General features: G+C 38.7%; 1 protein-coding gene across 1 annotated transcript in view; it reads right to left on the bottom strand.

The window, feature by feature from the left end:
• NBEAL1 (neurobeachin like 1) overlaps positions 1 to 24,009 on the bottom strand; it is a 139,298-nt gene that overhangs the window by 96,538 nt on the left and 18,751 nt on the right. Inside the window, exons 4-10 of the mRNA XM_084643634.1 lie at positions 18,210 to 18,371; positions 16,567 to 16,648; positions 15,496 to 15,623; positions 7,495 to 7,577; positions 5,165 to 5,250; positions 2,802 to 3,108; positions 1,462 to 1,568 (exon numbers count right to left, since the gene is read on the bottom strand). Of these exons, the coding sequence (XP_084499760.1) occupies positions 1,462 to 1,568; positions 2,802 to 3,108; positions 5,165 to 5,250; positions 7,495 to 7,577; positions 15,496 to 15,623; positions 16,567 to 16,648; positions 18,210 to 18,371 (955 nt within the window). The remainder of the gene's footprint in view (positions 1 to 1,461; positions 1,569 to 2,801; positions 3,109 to 5,164; positions 5,251 to 7,494; positions 7,578 to 15,495; positions 15,624 to 16,566; positions 16,649 to 18,209; positions 18,372 to 24,009) is intronic.

The following is a 24,009-nucleotide window of genomic DNA, read 5'->3' as shown; positions in this document are numbered from 1 at the left end:
ATCAATGGCTCGATGTCTAGTTGGCAGCTGGTATCAAGCAGAGTGCCCCAGGGGTTGGTCCTGGGGGCGGTTTTGTTCAACATCTTCATGAATGATCTGGATGATGGGATGAATTGCACCCTCAGTAAAGTCGCGAGTGACACTAAACTTGGGGGGAGAGGTAGATATGCTGGAGGGTAGAGATAGGGTCCAGAGTGACCTACTCAGATTCGAGGACTGGGCCAAAAGAAATCTGATGAGATTCAACAAGGGCAAGTGCAAAATCATGCACTTAAGATGGAAGAATCTCATGCACTGCTATAGGCTGGGGATCGACTGGCTGAGCAGCAGTTCCGCAGAAAAGGACCTGGGGATTACAGTGGATGAGAAGCTGCATATGAGTCAACAGTGTGCCCTTGTTGCCAAGAAGGCTAAAGGCATATTGGGCTGCATTAGTAGGAGCATTGCCAGCAGACTGAGGGAAGTGATTATTCCCCTCTATTCAGCACTGGTGAGGCCTCATCTGAAGTATTGCGTCCAGTTTTGGGCCCCCCACTACAGAGAGGATGTGGACAAATTGGAGAGAGTCCAGCAGAGGACAATGAAAATTATTAGGGGGTTGGGGCACATGATTTATGAAGAGAGGCTGAGGGAAACTGGGCTTATTTAGTCTGCAGAAGAGAAGAGTGAGGGGGGATCTGACAGCAGCCTTCAACTACCCGAAGGGGGGTTCCAGAGGGGATGGAGCTAGGCTGTTCTCAGTGGTGGTAGATGACTGCAACTTGAGACCTTCACTCCTTGTTCTGTGAGGGAGGTGTAGGTTGGATATTAGGAAAAACTATTTCACTAGAGGATGGTGAAGCACTGAAATAGGTTATCTAGGGATGTGGTGGAATCTCCATCCTTGGAGGTTTTTATGACCCAGCTTGACTAAGCCCTGGCTGGGATGATTTAATTGGAGTTGGTCTTGCTTTGAGCAAGGGGTTGAACTAGATGACCTCCTGAGGTCTCTCCCAACCCTAATCTTCTACGATTCTATGAAATGGAGAAATGCATCCCTGAAATTAGAAATCAATCCACCATCTGCTAACAGTTATAAGTGACTTCTCATAGTATGAAAGACTGATTTTGACACCAAGCTAAACAAAAGTTAGAGACGGATTAGGAGTATATACAGGCATTTCTCAAAGAGAAATTTGAGCATTCACTACTTAGTGCCTTATCATCAATACAAGCATATTGTATTATTATGGTTAATATATTTTGAAGACAAGATGTACTTCTACTTCATAAATTACACATATTTATAGCTTCTGAAACATTCACCAGGTCAGTGGTACAAGTCATACTTGATACTCACAAGGATTATATTTAATTTAGAGCCAAGACACAAAGATGATTTACAAAACTGAACTCTTACAAGAAGCACGACATTTTTCTGAGATCAGAAATAAGAAGTTATTAATTATGGAAAAAATGTACCTTGCAGTTCTGCAGCAATCGGATGAGATGCTCAAAGCAGTTACTGTTAAGGAAAATGGCCTGCAGAACAGGCCTATCAGTGCAGTCTAACATGGCTGTGATGGTGTCTATCAAAATAAAAATCACAAAAATAAATAGTTACACTAATCCTTAAGCATTTTTTTTTAACATTATACTGTTGACAAATATAGAAACACTACATAGAAGGCTCCATGGAAAAATTTTATGCACTGAGAAGCAGTTAAAAAATGATGAATGCTTTGATAAACAAGGAAGTGAATTCCAGCATAAAACACCAGGCCTTGAGCAAAACATTCTGAAGCAGCAGAAACCAACATGTAGTCTACTGTGTATCTGGAGGAAACTTCAGCTACAGAATAGCTTCAATTGTTCTGAGGCTCAGTTTAAAATCACTGTCATTTGCACGTGTATAAAAAGCATGCCTTCTTATTTAAAACATGTATAAATATTTGCTTCCTCATCAGCCAGTTATTCCTCAACATTCTGAAGCAGTCCTATTTCATTTGCCAACAGTCAGTATCATCTCACACGGATAACAAAACATTGAGAAAATGAAAGTATTGGTGGGCAAGAAATGCCCTTATTTACGTCTTCCCATTCTCTACATCAACTTTAAAAAATACAAATCATAAATGAATGCAAACCAATGAATTATATCCTATGGTATAAGACTATTGTCTCATCTAAGGTATGCAACCTAGGGAGGTTGTGGAATCATCACTGAAAGTTTTTAAAAACAAGTTAGACAAATACTTGTCAGGGATGGTCTAGATAAAACTTAGTCCTGCCTCAGTGCAAGGGACTGGACTAGATGACCTATCGAGGTCCCTTCCAGTCCTATATTTCTGTGGTTCTGTGCAATAATTCCAATTACACAACTAAAAATTACAAATAGCTACCACATTGGAATCGCTCATATATTCCAGGTATTCCCTTTTTATCCCTTTTATAGGGGTTAACTGAAATCTCCCAGATACTGTTGTGTGGAAGTTGTTGTCAAATAACTTCTCAATGGAAGTCCATAACAGGTACTAGATCTTCTGATCTTTTTTTGTTGCCCCTAAACTGTTTGTAGGCTGACATCCTTAAGCCAAAAAGTAACCAGTACATTCTGATTAATATTTTTTTGAATTAAAAGCAAATTGGAACATATTTGAATCAATTTCAACAACAAAAAAATTCTCAATTTCTTACCTAAATAACAGAGAAACCGCACTTGAATAATTATACTTATACTTGCTTAAATCACTTCATTTAAAAAAAATTATGAAAATTTTAACAAAACAGATTTAGAGGAATTGTCCGGATATATCACTCACTCAGCATTTGGATTTGTAGTGCAATGAACCTATTCTCCCACTGCCTGGATCTCCTGGAGTTAGGCAATGCTGAATGGTCTGAATTAAGCAACTTGAAGTAGTTCTCCAGTATGGTACTGGTCTCCACTTGCCGCTGGTCTGAACTACTGGTGAGAAGGATATGCACTACTTCTGTCAGGCACTTAAGAGTCAGCTCTGCCTTCCTGCTCACTTCCTCAGGATCCCTATCATCCCAAGTGTCACAGTCTGCCAAAACACGCATCAAGACTTCCATGGTGGCAGGAGATATGGCTTGAAGAGCATTTCTCTGAAATCCACAATAAAAAGAATTGTACTTTAATCTGAGGATATCTAGCCTCTTCCAATACTTAAAATCAACAAGTTTCATTTTTGCATCATGCAAGATATCTGAACTCTAATAAATATAGTACTAATAAGAGCATTTTTAATTTAGCTCCTCAGTCAACTATGATTGTGTTGAATAATATATATTTTGGGCCAAATCCTGGTCATTCTACTCAATTAGGCCTAATGGCTTCAAAGCATATATTTATATATCGTGAATACATAATGTATGTACAGACAAAAAAACCCTGTTAATGACATATTAGGGTTACATATTTTAATAAAAAATTTCTGAAAGAAATGCAATAAAAATTTTCTAGTAATATTAACCCACTCATGTTATACATAAATGTATGCAATGTCTAAACCTCAGCTTTTGCATATCTTGACTTTTTGGTGTTTAAATCTGTAACCTTAAAGGTGAAATAGCACGGTTTGGAGTGGGGTGGAGGGGGATTAGGATTTTTTTTTCTCCTGTTTTTAAATTAATATTCTTTAGCCATATGTCTAATATACATTGATTTCAATGTGAAAGGTTTACTTATTTTGGTTACAGGCTTTTAATTTTAGTATGCATTTGAATTATTCAAAGAGATACTGATAATATACATATTCTATTGTGGAAAACATCTTTTGCCATAGCAGAATTTAGAGTACAGTTTAAGTTCAGACTTTCATACAGACCCCCATTTGCACATATCCCCAAATTTCTCAATTAGTTCAGAATTTTAACCTAAAACAAAATTAACTAATGATAAACATTTTAAGAACACTAGCCTTCCTGTATTACCCAGAGCAATCTTTATCTGTGATTGGAGTACATACTGTATTACAGTGGTGAGCAAGGACCATGTAAATTCTCTTTGCTCACGGAGAATTGATTTTCTTTTTAAGGCCTCTTCTGTTCTGCACATTGTTCCAGAGCTCCCGGTGGTGTTTTTGTTTGAGGTTGGGTTACTATTCTAAAGACACAGTGCTCTCTGTTAACCTTTTACAAGATAAACCGGGTAAGCATCAAAGTGCCTTATTCTGCCTCGACAGGTGTCGTCTTATAATTTGCAGTCAGATTGTACTGGACTAGACTTGCACAGAAAGAAGAAATTCCCATACCTCCCTCCTGTCAGTTGTTTAAAAAAAACTAAAATGGTGCTCACTCACACCAAGCCCCGGCTAGCAGGCTGCTTTTGAATACTTATCACATGACTTGACAGAATGGGCATGACACATTATAGCATCACATAATCAGACAGCAACATTTTTTTCAAAGCTGTATCCAAGAAATTCTGAACAGGAGACTGATGTTCAAATCAAATCCAAATCAGTGATTAATCCCACTCCTCATCTGATCTCATTTCCCTTTCCCACACATATATTCTGTGCCACTTATGCTACACAGGTATACTTCAAATTCCTTCCTCAGTAATGCCAGACCAAATGATTTAGTGGAAGCACAATGCAATTCCAGTCTATTCTTGCACTTCTTTCTAAATTTCTTGGCACCGAGCAGACATAAACACTTCTTTAATTCAGTACACTATGCTCATTGTGCCAGCAGAGAAAAACATATTTAGTTTTAGGGCAGGTCTGCACTTAAAACGCTGTGTCAGCACCACTGTTGTTGCACTTCAGTGAAGATGCTACCACGCCAACAGGAGATTTTCTCCCGTTGGTGTAGTTAATTCACCTCCACGAGAGGCGATAGCTATGTCCATGGAAGAAGGACACATATACACACGTGCATACAGTTATTACAACTCCCGACTACTCTTTGGGGCAGGAACTGTCTCTTAGTAGTCTAACATAGCACTAAGCACAATGAAGTCCCAATCCTAGTAATACACACAACCAACTAATCCATATTCATATTGTTGATACAGTCTGTTCTGCAATACACTCTTGTCTTTTGATAGATACCCTATAATCCATAAACCATAAAATTTTCATGAGGAACAGAAGATGAACCCTACAGGTTGTAATAGCTGAGATTACTTTATAATATTTTCCAATATTCTCCTCACCTGTCCACCAGCCACAATGGCTCCAAAAAGATGTAGCAGGCAACACTTGAGGCTTTCCTTGAGATGTTCACTTTCTTGAAAGCATTCTATTGAAATAAGAGAAAAAGTGATTTGTGTCCCAAAATAAGGAGACTCATATCTTTTAATCTCTCTCCTCAAAAGAAAGTGAAGTACCACTTATAAACAGGCTTAAAAAAATCCAATATGGAAAGGCTCGCACTGATTTCAGTGCAGCTGAAACAGTCCCAAACTGCCTGATCTTGCTCCGGTTATAAAGTCACTGGGAAAACTATTGATTGCAATAGTGGTATTCACAGTTCCCTTTTCCTGCATCTTTGTTCATACTGTAACTTGACATAAACCACTTACGAACAGCCTTAGGAATTTTTCTGAGCAGTAAATGTTAACCTGGAACTTGTTGCTATAGCAATAACCATAGACACACAGAGGAGCTGCAACCTAAACCACAAAGGATTATTTTGTTTGGAATTAGCCCTGTAAGAAACTTCCAATAATGTCACAAGCCAGCAGTTAAAATGTCACTTTTAAAGAGCCTAAATAGTCAAACAAAAAACAAATTAAAAATACTAGAATAATTCAATGCAGGCTAAAATAAAAAACACGTCTATGTAAGAGGAACTAGCTTAACATTAGTGCCAAGCATATACTAAAACCATCAGCCCACTTTAACAGTATATGGAGAAGTACTCCAACCTGATGAAGTGTTGGTAGCTATTTTTATTTCTCCCAGTTCATTCTAAGCAGTCTCTTTTGCTCTTACATACTAGTGCATTTTGCCATACAAAGAAAAAGAAGAAAAAAAAAAAAAAGAATTACCTGCAATCATTGTTTACAGAAGGTAGCATTTATACCAGATCCCCACTCTTCAATACATGGTTTCTGCCCTGTAAACACTGGCTGAAACACCTCAACCTTAGAATATGACTCATATGCCAGTTGTTCCTCTTACCTGCTGGGGAGGCATAATAGGCAGTAACTGCCTATACCATCAATTCCTTCTTATGAGAAATGAAGAAACACAAAACTCATCTTCAACTATTCAAGGAAGTTTGATGGGTGGATAAATGAACTGGGCAACAGCGGAGATTTGTTCACAAGGATTTATTGATTTTATTATCAGAAAGAAATGTAAGGGAGCATTCATTAAGGCACCAAATCAGGACAGCACTTCAATATGCACTTAAGCGCCAATGGATTCAATTCAGTCTCCCCTGTCCTGAATAAAGAGGCTTTCCTGAATCTGGGCCTAAAACAGGGAGAACATCCATTGCATATACAGCTTTTTTTTTTAAACTTTCATGTATAGCATATCATTTTCTTATTTATGCATAAAAAGAAAAACCTTATTGTTGTAAGTTATTAATAGGAAGAACTATCTGAACAAAATCTGAGAAAAAAACTGTTTTAGAAGGCTGAAGTCAGTTGGCCTACACTTAAAAGTTTTGTTAGCATGGCTATATCAGATAGACATGTGAAAAAAATCACCCTCCCCAACCAACACAGCTATGTCGGCAAAAGCGCTAAGGTAGACACAGATGTACCAGCAAAAGTGTCCTTTTGCCAGTACAGTTTATTTTGTTTGGGGAACTGATATAAACTATACCAGCAAAATAACTATTTTTGCTGATACAAGCTGCACCTGCATTGCTGACATAATTGTGTCATGCAAACCCTTTCTGGTGTAGACAAAGCCTAAGAGATGACTAAAAAAAGTAGCTCGGACAAGAACAGAACATGGGAGGTTTCATCTCTCAGTAGATACAAACTAACAGAGGAGGCAGTTATTGGCAGTTATGCGACATCAACAAATGTTTTGGCCGCATGCAGCTGAGCGCATTTAACAATTCAGAGCGTTGAGTTCAGGACATTCTGTTGCCATTCATCCACAAAGCTCTTTTGCATAGTACTTCCTACCTTTGAAGAACAGGACAAAACTTTGTAGAGTGTCCTACAATTACTGTATGTCCTAGAGGCAGGTTGCATGTGCCACAGCAAATGAGACAGTAGGTGAGCCATGAGACCATTTCTTTGTTAAAATATGGTACGCTGCACCATGAAAATGCTTGAATGATCCACACTAAGAAAGTCCACAATACCATGGATGATGATGGCATGATGGCACTCCAAACAAAGCCAAATTCTTTGGTACAAAAAGAGGTAGATCAAATGTCAATAAGCCCTCACCTTGGAAAGGAAGCAAGTGGCTTTTGGCACTTATCAAATGTTTACAGTGGGACTAGAACTACGGCACCAAGAAATATGGTCCTTGAAAGGTAATCAGTAACACACACACTTTCAATAGTACTTACGGTAAAAGAAAGGGATGAATTCCACTGTGAGGGAGGCTGGTTTATATTTCTGTCTGCTCTTTTCAACACTACTCAAGAGTCGCCTACAATCAAAATAATGATACATGAGAGAAGTTAGAGATGGCACCAAGGTTTATTTCTGCATAGGTCATAAATACACTGCAGAAACAAACTACAGTATCTTTATCCCACAACATCAAAAAGAAAGAATAAGTGTTTTCATCCTGAAAACTGAGGCACAGCTAGTCATGTATTCGCTACTCCACACTTAAAATGGCTTAACATTTACAATATGGTTTTGGTTTATTAAAAAGAGAAATCTGTTATTTGATCTTAATTACAGCAACCAAGCCACCAACTTTACTGCCAAATTTCTACACCATGCAATTTGAAAATGGGCAAAAAACTTTATGAGGGGTTTATTATGGAAAAAATGTAATTTTAAGGAAAATTACTCACTGATACTGCTCTTACATTTTTATTTCAACAGTGATTATATTAGCATTTTAATCTCATAAAACCAAAATGATTCCTTCTGTCATACTTCTCTCTGTTCATTCTGGCTTCCATCTTCTACCAATTCAGAAAAAATAGCTCAGTTTTTAGAACAGAGAAAGACATTGAGAGCTTGAAGTGTATCAGTTGTAATCAATCTCCCTCTAGATAAATGTTCAGTCTTTTCCTTTATAATACATGGGTATGTGATATGTATTTGTTTGCATGTACAAATGTATTTAAATTGCATATTTTACACATTCAGGTAACTATTGTTATAGAATATTGTTTCTATAGTATTTAATTCTTATGATTCATTGTGAACTTCTGTACCTTAATTAAACAAAACATTATGAGAGTGAAAACTCCTACCCATTTAAAATGTATAAGCACAAACAATGAGACAATAAGATGCGTTAGATATGTTAAATTTGAAAATACTTTTGTAGTATGGAGAAGGACCACCATGTGAACTGTGGTGTCAATTAATGTCCTGTTGCATGAAACCAGAATTCGTGTGTCCTGCAAAAATATAAGAATCACAGAGTCTGAAGCATAGAATCAGAACTGGAAGGGACCTTGAGAGGTTATCTAGTCCAGTCCCCCACACTCAAGGAAGGACTAAGTATTATCTAGATTCTAGACCATCCCTGACAGGTGTTTGTCCAACCTGCTCTTAAAAATCGCCAACATTGGAGATTCCACAACTTCCCTAGGCACTTTATTCCTGTGCTTAACCACTGAGAGTTAGAAAGCTTCTCCTAATGTCCAATGTAAATCACCCTTGCTGCAATTTAAGTCCATTGCTTTTTGTCCTATCCTCAGAAGTTAAGAACTATTTTTCTCCCTCCTCCTTGTAACAACCTTTTATGTACTTGAAAACTGCTGTCATGTCCCCTCTCAGTCTTTTCTTCTTCAGACTAAACAAACCCAATTTTTTCAATCTTCCCTCATAGGTCATGTTTTCTAGATCTTTAATAATTTTTGTTGCTCTTGTCTGGACTTTCTCCAATTTGTCCATGTATTTCCTGAAATGTGGCACCCAGAACTGGACATAATACTCCAGTTGAGGCCTAATTAGCGCGGAGTAGAGCGGAAGAATTACTTCTTGTGTCTTGCTTACAATACTCCTGCTAATACACACCAGAATGATGTTTGCTTTTCTTGCAAACATGTGTTACACTGTTGACTCATATTTAGCTTGTGATCCACTATGACCCCCAGATCCCTTTCCACAGTACTTCTACCTAGGCAGTCATTTCCCATTTTGTATGTGTGCAACTGATTGTTCCTTCTTAAGTGGAGTACTTTGCATTTGTCCCTATTGAATTTCATCCTATTTACTTCAGACCATTTCTCCAGTTTGTCCAGATAATTTTGAATTTTAATCCTATCCTCCAAAACACTTGCAACCCCTCCCAGTTCGGTAACGTCCGCAAACTTTATAAGTGTACTCTGTATGCCACTATCTAAATCTCTCCTTCGTCTTCAAGTAGCGTCCTTACGGGTATTCCACTTTTGGTGACTCCCTAGCAGTAACCCTTTAAGGGGGTGGGAGTTTCAGAAAAGAGTCCACTACTGAAGAAAGAACTGCGTTGTCTATTGCCACATCCGATCTTGCAACATGAATTAGGGCTTGGTGGTTGGAAAACACTGGCACTGAGGAGCATGGTGCAGCCCTACAGATTTCAGCAACCAGAACATCTTTGAGTAGAGCTACAGATGTAGACTGTGATCCCTAACAGAGCATGCAGTCACTTTTAGGGGAGGTGTAACCTCAGCAAAACCGTAACAGGCAATAATACATCCAGAGATCAATTCAGAAAGTCTCTGAGCGGAGACTGCCAGACTGGCACTCCCTTAGGTCTATCTGCTACAGAAACAAAGAGTCTAGCAGTCTCTCTGTTCAAGTAAAAGCCTAACACCCTCAACATTTAGCATATAAAAAGCAGACTTTTTGTGTAGACTCATGCAGCTTAGGGAAAAAGAAAAAACAGAAGGTGACTAGCTTGGTTGACATGAAATTCAGAAGACGCATTAGGTAAGAACTTTCAATGAGGCTGTAAGGATTCCTTCTCCTTGGAGAACAAAGTAAAGGGGGGGGGGGGGGTCTGCCATTAGAGTCATCCCAATCCTTCAAGCAGCAGTGATTGCCACCAAGAAGGCTGTCTTCATCATAGACAGATGTAACAGTGAGCACATTGCTAATGGTTAAAAGAGTTGTTTCATGAGACAGTTAAGAACCAGGCTGAGATCCTAAAGCAGTGCAGGGGCTCTAATATGCAGAAAAAGATTAATAAGTCCTCTTAGAAATCTTGTGATGGTTGGATGAGCAATCACCTAGAAACCTTCCACTGGCATATGGAAAGCTGTTACTGTTGCGAAATGAACCTTGCCGGAACTCACAGAAAGGCCTTAATTTTTCAATTCCAATAGGTAATCCAAGACTGAGAAAAGAGACAACCGGATGGGGGAAAAAAGGTGCCAGTTACACCAAAGGTTATATATTCTCCACTTCTGAAGGTAAATATGTCTAGTGGATTCCCTTCGGCTATTTAAGAGTATCTTTTGTACTTCCAATGAATATGTGATCTCTAGGCCTGAGAACCATTAAGGAACCAAGCTTGTAGTTGCAGGACGTTAAAACTGGGGTAAAGCGTCGGACCCACAAGCTGAGACAATAGTCGAGGTTTGATCGGGAGCCACCACAGAGGGCAAGAGGTGAGTTTGAAGAAATAAGGAAAGCAAACTTTTCTTGGCAAAGTTGGTGCAATCAAAATGCCTTTGGTTTAGTCCTTTCTGATCTTAAGGACATTTAAGAGCAATGGAGTTGGAGGATATGCACAGAAAATACCCTTTGTCCATGTGTAACAGGTTGCTCTACTCACCACTGGATGGCGCCAAGTCCTGGCAGTTCTAAGGATTAGCTCAGAGAGGCCAATGCTTCTTCCAGTGGTTACATCCCATTAGCTTCTCCTCCGTAGCCCCTCTCGCTCTCAGGACCCGCAGCTGTCCTCTTCATTACTCAGCCCTCCAAACGCTATTGTGGTTTCCCCCTTCCCGAGGGGACAAAGGGGGGAACTGTATGAAGTTTCCTGCTCTCCAGTAGTCTCAGGCAGTCTTCTTCTTCACTGCCTCACTATACCACTCCCGCAGTGGCTGGCAGGGGAATCCTGGGCCCATCCTCTACTCCAGGTTCCAGTTCAGGGATCCTCTACACAGCAGCCAAGGTCTGTTCCCTGCACTTTGCTGCCTTTCCCTGAGCCGCTTCCATAAATCCTTGCCTTCACCACTCCCCGAGGTTTGCCAGTCTTTTCACTCCCTTCTCCCAGGGAGTGACTTCAGGCAACTCATCTCTGCAGCCCCCAAACATTCCTTCCTTCTCCCAGGGAGTGACTGCAGACTTCTGCCCCCTCCTCTGCTTCCAATTTCCTGTCTATTGTAGAAGCCTCACCTATCCCTCACACGTGAGGTTCTCATTAATTAGCTACCTCCAGCCTAAAGCTCCCATTTGCAGACTAATTAGCTGATTTGGCCCACCTGGCCTAACTCCAATCTTGCAGGGCCAGTGTAGGAAGCACACCCCATCACACCATGTAATGAGGAAAGTGTCTCTTAGAGATTGGGAATTGAATCTCCATCTAAAACAGAATTTCCTACACTTTGTGTTTGCTGCTATGGCAAAAAGGTTGACCTCTGGAAATCCACAAGCTAGGAATATTTTGTTGAGGACATGAGAGTCCAACTCCCATTCGTCATTTGGAAAGAAATGTCTACTCAGGTCATCTGCCATGGTTTTCTGTATCTGTTAGGATATAGATATTCAGGCCTGTCTGTAAAGGTCTGTACTTTAAGAATTTAGGTGTATTCTTATCACTTGGCTAGTTAGAGGTATAAAAGAAAGAATCAAAATCACTGTCTGCCAGTGTAAGGTCCTTCTCTTACTGTGACAGTCTGAGGCCCTGTTCTTAGGCTAAGGCCTTTGGCTAAGCAGCAGAGGCAGCCATAAGCTAGGAAGTGAATAGTCACATCCTCACATTCCAAACTAGTCACATTGAAATAAGGTGCTATTGAGCTGTCAGGCACTTATCAGGACAGGATTGTATTCCTATCACCTCCAGAGAAAGGGAAGTGCCTAGAAAATGTAAAAGGAAACTTAGTTTGATAGCATCCTGTCTGGCAAGAACTCACTTATCAATAGCTGGGATGTGAAATCCTCACTTCTGTATTGTTTTGTCATTATAATCACTTTGCTATTGTTTGTCTGTATAATCTCTGTCTGGTTCTGTGATTGTTTCTGTCTGCTGTATAATTAATTTTGCTGGGTGTAATCTAATTATTGTGGTGGGATATAATTGGTTAGCTAATCATGTTACAATATGTTAGGATTGGTTAGTTAAATTTCAGTAGAATGATTGGTTAAGGTATAGCTAAGAATATTACTATATAAATTAGGGACAAACAGGAAGTAAGTTGGGATTCGAAAATAAGGAAAAAGGAACTTTATTTAACCTTGCTGGAAGTTCACCTCAATAAACATCGAATTCTTTGCACCTTCGGACTTCAGGTATTGTTGCTCTCTGTTCATGCGAGAAGGACCAGGGAAGTGGGAGAGTGAAGGAATAAGCTTTCTAACAGTATCCATGGGAGGTAAGAAGCCAAGATGACTCTCCGCTTGGCTATGCTCCAGTTCCAAAGCTTTATCGCTTTGGTATAGAGTGAGGGGGAACGTGTTCTGCCCTGATGATTGATATACTACACACATGCTATGTTGTCTGGCATGATCTTTTTGGACTTGATTTTGAGTAAGGGAAGAAAGTGGAGGCAAGCATTTCTGACAACCCTTAATTCCAACAGGTTGATGTAGAGCTGTTCCTGTTGTGACCATTTGCCTTGGGCTGTGTATGGACCCAAATGGGCTCCCCATCCCAAAAAGGTAAGCATCCAATGTTAATAAGAATGTAGGGGGATTCCAGCTGAACAGGATTCCTGCATAAATTTTGGATGGATTCATCCACTAGGTGAGTAACTGTAGAACCTGACTGGATACAGATATATATGTTTGTTGGGTACAAAAACAGTACTGAGCCACCCCTGGAGATGTCAAAGATGCAACCTGGCATTTTGTGTCACAAAAACACAAGCTGCCATGTGTCCTACAGCTACAGACATGTCCTTGCTGGAACTTGAGGGCTGAGCTCTTTGAAGCAAGGAATCTGTTGAGTGGGAGATAAACTTTGCCGATTATCGAATCCAGAAGCACTCCTATAAAGACATTTTGTTGGGTAGAAGGTCAAGATCGATTTCTTGAGATTTATCTTCCTTCCTTCCTGAACCTGTTTGAACTGCTTGACCATACCTCATGATATGACCGACTCTTGAGAAGCCAGTCATTGAGGTAGAGAAGACAGTTATTCCTAGATGACAGAGGTATGTAGCTATGACTACAATGATTTTTGAGAATACAATGGGGGCAGATGAAAGGCCAAAGTGTAGTACCCAGTATGGGTAATGATTGCAATTGAAAGTGAAATGAAGAAATCTTTTGTGATAAGGATGAAGTACTATGTGGAAATAGACATTTTTGAGGTTGAGGGTCACAAACCAGTTGCCAAATTGCAGGAAGGGAATTATAACTGCTAGGGAAAACCATTCTGAATTTCAAATGTCCGACATGCTTATTCAATTGCCTGAGACGTACTATTGGCCTCCAACCCTCATTTTTCTTACTTATCAGAAAATATCTTGAATAGAACCCTTTTCCTCTGTATTGAAGTGGAACTGGCTCTATGGCTCCTAGACTCTGGAGCGATGAGATCTCCTGGGTCAGCAACTGCTCTGAGAGGTCCCTGAAAAGGGATGGGGAAAGGGGTTGAAACGGCAGGGTGGAGGTAAATTGGATAGTATAACCTGAAGTAATGGCCTCCAATACTCATTTGTCCAGTGTTATACCTTCCCATCTTTGATGAAATAGAGAGGCAGTGACCAAATTGAGAAAAGGGGGTTGTGTCGTGCAGCTGATAAAACCTAGTAATTGGGTGGTCTGGTCTCATGACCAAACCAGCAAAACTGGCGTTTGCATGATGGTAAAGGCTGAGATAAAGCAGTCAAGGTAGTTGCAGGCTTTTTCTTTGAAAACCTCAGCCTCTTAAGCCAGTGATTCCAGTGGCCTATGGAAGGTGGAAAATAGAGCAGGGCAGGATCTTTGTGCTGATTGAGACATGCTAAACTTCCTTTTGCAGGCATGTATATCCGTAACGACCTAAGTGTTGCCCTAGAGTAGGTTATGAAGTGAGTCATCCACAGAATCTGCAAAAAGCTTCTGGCCATTGAAAGGTAAATTTTCCACAGTTGATTGATTCCAGTGAAGCTCGTCTCTTAGTACTAGTATTCTTTCATACTAAGCCCTTTTCTGCTGAGGTATGGGACTTAATTGGAGTCTTAACATGCTTCATGGTTCTTGAAGTACTCAGAGCCTCACTAGAACTCCTCTCAGGGCCTGAGGTCTCCGTTGACTGGATCTTATTTGATAAGGAGCTCTCTATTGTTTTCCTCCACTTATCTCCTTCCTTTCCCCATATTTTGGGCAGCTGTATTAGGGAAATTTTGTTATCCCTTGGAAAAACTGATGGATTCATAAGGCACCATTTTCTGGGAAACCAGGAAAGCCACTATAAGAAATTATTACTAGTAAATTTTCAGATGAAAATTGGGCACATATTTGATTCAGCTATGGAGGTCATAGTGCAACAGCTTCCAACTAAATGCAGAGCCTTTTTAAATTTTGTTTTGATACTGTGGTAATGAATACCACAATAATGCTAACAAAACAACATCTGTTTTGTAAACAATAATTTGTATACTTGAAATGTTTAATAAATGTTTTAAAAGCAAGCAGGAATATGTAAAGATTTGTAACAGATTAATTATTTCCTCTCAATCTCTATTTTTATTACTAAAATAAAGGAACAGGTAGCATCTCTAGCAAAATCATACACTATTTCAGGTGATTAGGACCCAGCATAAAGCATACATTGCTAATCTGCTTCTAAACATGTACCTCAGGAAGTCTTCAGCTGGGACCCTGGCTATCTATTCTCTCCAGAACTTTCAAATAACAAAACTGGGTTTTTATTTGATGGAATTGGATAGATTAGTACTCCAATACTCCTAGTGGCAGTGTAGTACAGAACCCTAATAATTATCAATCTGTTTCATAGTATTGATTTTTGTGCAAAGAGATACTTTCTTGATTCCTTCATTCATGTTTTCAATACAGAACATATCTTTGGGGAAGCTTATTGATATCATATCTAGTCCTCAGTGCTACCAATACCAGTAACTGCTAAAATGCAAGAGCACAAGTGTATCAGTGTAATTATGTCTCATTTCAGCTTGGTGGGGGGTGACCATGGTTGTGTTGAAACCATTAAATAGAACTATAGTAATATTTTAAAGAAACCATCCTCACAGTATTAGAATTTACCATATGAGGTAACTACATACCCTGCAATTTGCTGCCTCCAATTTCGATATGGATCATAGAGACTTTCACAAAAAGCCAATGCATGTCTTACAAACTCTTCTACAGGCGACTGATCTGCCACTTCTTTCTCTTTTGTTTTACTTTTTAACTGAGAGAAAAGAAACAATTATGATCAGAATGCTTCTAGGAACGCAAATTTTGTGAACAAAGAAGTCTACCGACGGAGTTAAGGCTGGGATTCTCCAGAGACCTTAAGGGTGTTGGGCATCCGATTCTCACTGACTTTCAATGGCATATTTGAACCTGTCTCACTTAGGCTCCTTTGAAAATCCCAGTCCAAGCTTCAATTCCTTCTGCTTTATTGAGATATGCAATATACAGTGCACTAAAAATAATCATCAACTCAAAAGGTTCTACTATCTCCATGATATACGTGCATAACATTCACTGACGCTAATGACAATTTCACATGTACACTGTGGGGAACAGACCTCCACAATTTTAAATATTCCCTACCCAAATACTTCCTAAGTAGGGCTGACATTTCAACATAAACTGAAGTATTGAAATCACCTCCTAACTAAAGAAACCAATTCTTCTAAAATAATTCTTTTAACTTCAATTGCTTAGAACACATTTTAAAACTGTTCTTTTAAGACTTTTCAGATGCTTGTAAATAAGCCGTGAAAAAAATGCATTATTGATCAAGAACAGGGATCGCTACATATAAACATGCAATGATTGAGCCTTCTCTTCAGCCTTTTTATTAAATTCTACACTCATCCAACTTAGAATAAATTCTGAATACTTGGCTCTTCTAGACTACTCTCAACTAAAGATTGTAAAGCCCTTTTGTATATATAAATAAAAAGCCTCAAATCATTGCAATAAGGTGGGTAGGTATTATTGTTCTGATTTTAAAGATGGAAAACTGAGGTACAGAAAGAATGTGTGACCTGCCTAAAGTCACACAAGAAGTTTGTGGCAGAGTTAGGAAGAAAATCCAGACCCCCTAGCTCCCAAACTTGAGCCCTCAATCCTCTTTCTGTATTTCTAGCAGCAATGTATATGAGAGTTGTAATTCCACGTACCTGCTGAATGTAGAGTGTAGTCATGGTGATGATATGGTTAATGTAGGAGCAAGTCCCAATCTCTTCCACATTAGCCAGATTTCTGTAGGAGCAACATGAGCCACAGTTGTTTGTATATTGTAATATTATTTAAACAGGCCTCTGAAGCTTTTTTTTTTTAAGCATCAATATAAAATACACAAGTGTCAATATTTTTAAAATATTGAGAAAAATAATATACTGTAATGTTTATTCATCACACATTAATATACTATACATATTTGTCTTCCATCTAGAAGAAAATTAGAGGACAGTCAGAGCTCCAGCCATGTCTGTATTATCTGGAATCTCAGATTTCAGAAGTTAAATTGATTCACAGAGCATTCTAAATAAACAAAGAACTCAGAAATGGAATCTGATACCGAAGACAACAATTATTCCTCTGACATCACGAAGAAAACTGGTGACTTAGCCACAAATGGTTTCTAAACTCCGAGTGAGTTTTCCACAGGCCTATTACCAGTTTTAATTACAAAAAAGATAAGCATCTGAGTGTATATTCTTAGAAAACTAAACAAATCATAAAAGGCAAAAGAAAACCACTCCTGCTTGCATATTGTAGGTGTTACCAATATATTTCTCAACCCTTGAGGCATGTGAACTAAAATAAAGAACTCAGCGACAAACAAGGATATTTTTTCCAATGACTAACTAAAATTGACAAAGCACAGAAATCTGAAGCTACAGCTACTACTGTTTCCTTAACTTATCCTTAGAATTTTAACACAATTTGGGCACAACTGTCTCTTGCCATACAGTGCTTTTTCATTGTTCTGGCAGGGTGAAAGGACCACAGGGTCGGAAATGGCTCCTGAGGAATGCCCCCAGGAAAAGGAGATTTCTCTGGCCAGAGTAGGGCTGCGTCCTTTCTAGACCCCATCCTGGGGACATATTGGAGGTGACTGAGGAGTGGACATGGCCAGTGAGAGAGCTTTGCTCATTTTGTAGATATTCCTCAGGGAACAGTCACAGAGTGTAAATCAGAGCAGCTCTGTCTCAACAGACATTGTTAGAGATAAAACTGTTGTATTCTAAATTATGTTAATGAACAATTTAAAATTTGGAAGGAATGGACATTTTTAGACCTCTACTTATATGGTTGTTTGGTATATGGTTAAGCAATATCACAAAAAATAAGATCGAAGTTTCAGAAGATGCCAGTAATATAAAATAAAATATTTCCCTAAACTATTTAAGGGACATGTAAATATGTTAAGAATGTGAATCAACTTTCCCTGGACAGTTCCCTTGGAAATTATTTCATGGCCAAAAACATATTAGTAATCTGCTTTAAAAAAAAAATCTTGTTTCTGTTATGTAACATAAATTTGCAAGTTCATATACACAGTTTAATTACAAATAATATGCTGTCATTTTCTCCATTCAATCCCTTTCTTATTGTGGCCTTCTTTATCCATATTACTGTTGGTTTTTTGTTTCATTATACCATGTATGTTGACTGCAATATGGAGAGTCTCTGTCTCTACTGGGCAATGTTTGGTCACACTGTATGCGTATCAAAAATCTCTATCTATATCATTTTAAGTGAATCAAGATTTCCCAGACAATACACTGGTGAAAGCAGCAGCCAACCAAATAAATACCTGCAAAGTATAATAAAGAATTTGACAAGCAGAAGTGAGAGGGCTTGTTGCCCCTCTTCTAGTCCATCTGATATTTTTTGGACACATTGTAGCAGCTGAAGCCTCAGGACCTGCAGAATATTATCAGGAAGTAGTGATATTCCAGGAGGTACATCATCCACCCTTTAAAAAAAAAAAATACACAAAATAATTAACATATGCAAATTAATTTTTTTTATTAGTACTTCTTGTGTATCTGTGTGCATTGTTTCAAGCCACTATAATACACATGTTCCTAAACTGGGGCTATTGGTGGTTCACAAACATTTGCTGGCGATCCACAAAAAAACCACCTCGTCACATTGTGCCAGCTCTTCCTCCTTGTTCTCAGCTGTTAAATTGTATTGAAAGGCAGCTAAAAATACATTAAATGGTTTTCTTAATGTTACAGCAGTTACTTACATGGAAAAGTAAGAAAAACTAGGGGGAAGTGGTCTGTAGAATCCCAAATCAAGGAGAAGGTGGTCCAAAATATATTTTCTACATTAAGGTATGGGCTACCCTATTAAATTTTTTTTACAATCACTGGTATCCACCAAAAGTAACCAAATACATACAATATTAACTACAACTAGCCACTGAGGCCCATTTACTAAATATCCACAGTGAAATTCTTCAGTATCCTAATTATACAAGACACACAAATAAGAAATTTAATGGTAATATTACATGTGAGAAAACTGGAAAATAAGGGGTCTGGCAGACAGAAATCCCCAGCAATCCATCTGATTCCTGGCACTTGGCTGGTGCATTAATAATTGCTGCCTTATCATTACTAGTTTCTGGAGATCAAACCAGGAAATAGATTTGTTCCTCTACTTATTTTTAAAAAGCAAAGAAACAGAAAGCACAGCACTGTTATGTTGGCACAATCAACGTATCAGAGTCCTGCCATGCCCAGACTTTACCCTAGGGAACCATTATGCATTCTCACCAGTTGATCGCCCTATGTTCAAAAGATTTGTGTAAAATATCAGAGAGGCTCAGAAGAAGAAAATTATAGACAAAAACAGCAGCAAGGCCAGAACACACAATACTGCTATATAGATTATTCTGGTTCAATAACATTCTGGAAATGCTCAGATGGGTTGGAGCAGCAACCTTTACTATAGACTCCTTCTGTCATTATTTCACTTGCAGAGAGTGCAGTTTTCAGTCCAAGAGCTGTTCATTCACTCTTTCAGCTGATGAAGAGATGCTCTGTGGTATCAGCTGTCTGACCTAGGGAGGATTCTTCAGGGAAACATATGGTAAATGGTTATGGGGAAAATGAAGAGCTGGGCAACAACTAGAGGACCCAGCCTGCAACAGCCTTTAGTTAGAACCAGATATGGTAAGCGAGAGAAATCAACTGCCAAAATCAGGTCGAACTCCAAAAGTGGAACTTTATTCGGGGAGCCACACAACTACTCAGATGATACCTACCAATATTTAAAAGCAAAATATAGCACTATTTGGGGCAAAAATAAGAATATTAGTGCCATCGAGCTGAACTCAAAGTACTCATATACAGTACAGCTGTGCACACTCTCCTGATCCTTTAGAACGCTGTACAAGTGCTGTCTGAAGTAGACATACAGAGACAGAGCAATTACTACCTTCCACACAACCTCCACAAAAGAAATGCATCTTTCTGTGAAGGCAGCCTTCTCTTTCTAGATACTAGTGTATATGCCCACATTTTGCATAAGCCAATGTACACAAAATCCTTTACAGGCCACGAATTTCTCCATTGATCATTTCAATTAAACTTCAGCCACGAGGCTAGACAAGTAGCTTTCCAAAAAGGCCAACTGTAGTTTCTCAGTAAGAGGTTTAAATGCTGCAAAGTAAAGTAAGCAGCAACTCCCTCATTGCCATACACCCCTGAAGACAGGCTGACTGATGAGACAAGAGGGAAAAAAAGCCTCAGGGAGCAAGAAGTTATTACCAATTCAACATTTTCTGCGCCACTGGGGAAAAAAAATTATAACAAGAGATCGTGTGCAGAGTAAAAAATGCACATTTTTGTAGAGCTGCTCTGACTGAAAATATAATACACGTTTATTTGAAACAAGCAAGATTTCTTATCTCTCATGGAGTAAGATTTTAGCATATCACAGCAGCAAATCAGTGGAGGGTACATAAAGCACAGTATCAGCTTTTCCCAGTATAGTTAGCGGTGTAAACAAGACTATTTCAAAGAAGAATTGGAAAATCTTTTGAAAATCTGGTATTAACTGAAGTTTGTATATCTTTTTTCTTTTAAAGACATGGGCCAGAAGTTCATCCACAAGCCAAGATAAAATTCTAACATGTGTACTGATTCACTAGCCATCTCATTTCCTTCTTCAGAAATGTATATCTGAGCATAAGCCAGACCTGTTGAGGAAATCATAGTTAACACCAAGGGACTGCAACACAGGGCCAGGCCCGAGAGTAGGAGTATGCTCTATATTGCAGACTTAGCCTGGGGTCTGACTCAGGTTTGAGCCCAAGCACCCCTTCTGTCCACACACAAATCTCTCTGACTCAGGTCAATGAGCACTCTGGACTCAGTTCTAGGACCCTGCTACGAGTGTTGGTCAGAACCTGCATCTGACGAAGTGGGTATTCACCCACGAAAGCTTATGCTCCAATGCGTCTGTTAGTCTATAAGGTGCCACAGGACTCTTTGCCGCTTTTACAGATCTAGACTAACACCGCTACCCCTCTTCTGATACTTGATTTCCCTTGTAATTCAGGTCCAAGCCCTGTCATTTTGCAATATGGACACAGCTGAAACCGCAGATCTGAATCAGAAGATCTGCATAGCGCAGTATGATGCATTAGCATGGCTGAGAGACTTGGGTCCAGCAACTGTAAACCCAGGTTTATAATGCTGTGTGGACACTCAAGCGCTGATTTGGAAACACTGAGTCCGGAAGCCTGGATCCCACAGACATGGGTTTACAATGCGGTGCAGATATACAATAGGAGAATCACTTGGAGACATGTGATGGCAGAGACAAGAAGGAGGCTACACTGGAAGAGATTAGGAGAGGTCAGAGGTGCAATTCATTGGTAACTGTGAACTGCTGTCTTTAATGTCAGACTATCAGCAAATCATCAAAACCTGGAAGTGAAAGAAATCTGATGGATCCATGGACCTAATGTAGTTCTCTCATTAATTATTTTCCCAATCTTTGCATTAGCATGGGTAAACAGCTTTAATCCGCCACACTAATTGGAGACTGGTTTGACTCCATTCACACAAATGCTGCAGTTTAAACACATAGATTAGCATTTTTACAAAAGGAAGCCCACACTTAAAAATATAAAAGCTGCAGAAAATCTGACTTCACTTTTTAGCCATAAACTCCTGATAAATGTGCTATTTGTGTCTTTCATGTGTCCTAAGTCATTTTTATGTGGGTTTGAACCATAAAGAATATAAAAATATGTTTGATTTGTTTTTCAACAACTTCCTTTAACCTTCTTTGTTGTAAATTTAACAGCATGTAAGCCAAAAACAAAAGGAAAACTGATAACATTCAAATTGCCCTAGCAGTTATTAGTTATTAAACATAACTTCTTCCCCATTCAGCAAGGAAAATAACCTCTAACCAGCTGGTAAGACTTTACCCTTTCAATTGTAAATATAGTAACGTACAATAGATGCTTTGAGAAATGCAAAATAGTGGAGTGACAATCTCTCATGTTCAATATGCATAGATGTCAACAAATCTATTACACTGAGAAGAACACACCTTCCCAATGGAAGTGTTATAACCCCCACTGCTTGAATCTAAACTAGATAAAAAGAAAATGAGTACTTGTGGCACCTTAGAGACTAACCAATTTATTTGAGCATAAGCTTTCGTGAGCTACAGCTCACTTCATCGGATGCATCTAAACTAGATAAAATACTATCAAAAACTATAGGGAGCAATCGTGCTGAGGCATGGGGCTGCAAAAGAAGACCAACTCTACAACCCATAGTTCTTTCTCTGGTCTATAATAATACCTTACCATATATGTTTTATCCACACTTCCAGAACAAACAAATTAATTCAGAGTTTTTTGAGATATGTATTACACAAAATGGGATTTTTCAGGTTCTCAAACTTGGCATACAAGATTTAAAAGGAAATATATTTTTATGTGCAGAAAAAGATGTTCTTATAATCAGACCCACTTGTGATATTACCCATCCAGATAAAAATCTCAGTAGCGCCAACTCAGTCCTTCATGCCTCAGGGGCAAGTAAATTAGAGTTCCATTAAGTCAGTTGTGTTTTGGTCTTTTGGCTGATAAAATTGAAGTCCCATGTTCCCTTCATGGACATAAATCCCATGGCATTTTTCTTGAAAATAGGGTGCCTTAGTTTGTTCAAAATTTCCTCTCCCTGCCCTGTTCTGCAACACTCGTTCCCAGCTGCCTTTCACTCAGAAATGTCTATCAAGTGCTGCATGCATATGCAGTAGCTGTAAAGCATTTTGAGATCCTATCAGATGAAAGTACACATAGTGTCTTTCCCTCCCTCAACAATTCCTCATTTCAGCTTGCAGAACACAACCACTTCCAGGATCGAAGGGAGAATTAGCTTTTTATTAAAATGTACAAAGGGGAAGCAACTCTGGGACACACATTAGAGATTAGCTTTGGTACAAGAGAATGTCATGGTGTAATGTGCAGATTATAAAGTGATATCTCCATATTTATTTTGAACTATTTGTTTGATTCTTTTGTATTTCTTCTCTTTGAAATACTGCACCAAACAGGTTTCAGAGTAGCAGCCATGTTAGTCTGTATCCGCAAAAAGAAAAGGAGTACTTGTGGCACCTTAGAGACTAATACATTTATTTGAGCATAAGCTTTCGTGAGCTACAGCTCACTGCATCCGATGAAGTGAGCTGTAGCTCACGAAAGTTTATGCTCAAATAAATGTGTTAGTCTCTAAGGTGCCACAAGTACTCCTTTTCTTTTTGCACCATTAAAGTTACAACATTTTATAATGTATGACAAAATAAATCCAGAAGGATGTCACTAAGTGTGATTATATCTAAGCGCAATCAGGGACAGAAACAGCGATTTATTGTTAAAATGAACATAAACTGTCTCATAGTAGGATATTTATTTCTGGCCATCAAAACACAATAGTCACCTGCCCTCTCCCTTATTTTGCCTAGACATTTTCTTTCTACATCTGTTACAAAATGAGTCCAATCCTATACAATCCTACTCTTTTAGGTCACAACACTAATCCTGTCATTAATCACAGCAAAATACCAGATTTTATATTGAGCTCTTGAAACTATCACTCCACACTATCATTGTTTTGCACAGTTTATCCATATGTTTATGTTTTTTCCTTTTAATCTTCTGCCATGTGGCTACTGAAAAAATAAAAACAATTATGTAGTTCATGCACACTTCCAAACATTTCTAATTTAGTCCAGTTATTCCACTGTTAACATTTCTCATACTAAACTATATGTTATAGAATGACAATTTAGAAGTTATACACTTTCTAGGCAAAAAATACAACCTTATGGGGACACATCTTTGCCACACCAAAGCTAAACTGACAGACTATGCAGTACAAAACAGAACATTTTTAGTTTTTGTTATAAATTGGATATAATCAATTCTATATGAATATATTATATTCACTGAGAAAAGTATTATTACACATAGCTAAGAAAAAGTACACTTTTAATCTGCTAGGACCCAATTTCAGGCTTCAATGTTTCCTTGCAACAATTGTGGACATTGCTAATACTTAAATAAAACCTGATCC

This window comes from Lepidochelys olivacea (genome assembly GCF_965140295.1).
Source record: "Lepidochelys olivacea isolate rLepOli2 genome assembly, chromosome: 11".
NCBI lineage: Eukaryota > Metazoa > Chordata > Testudines > Cheloniidae > Lepidochelys > Lepidochelys olivacea.
Note: the sequence above shows the minus strand (reverse complement) of the source record. Positions and strands in the feature narration are given on the sequence as shown.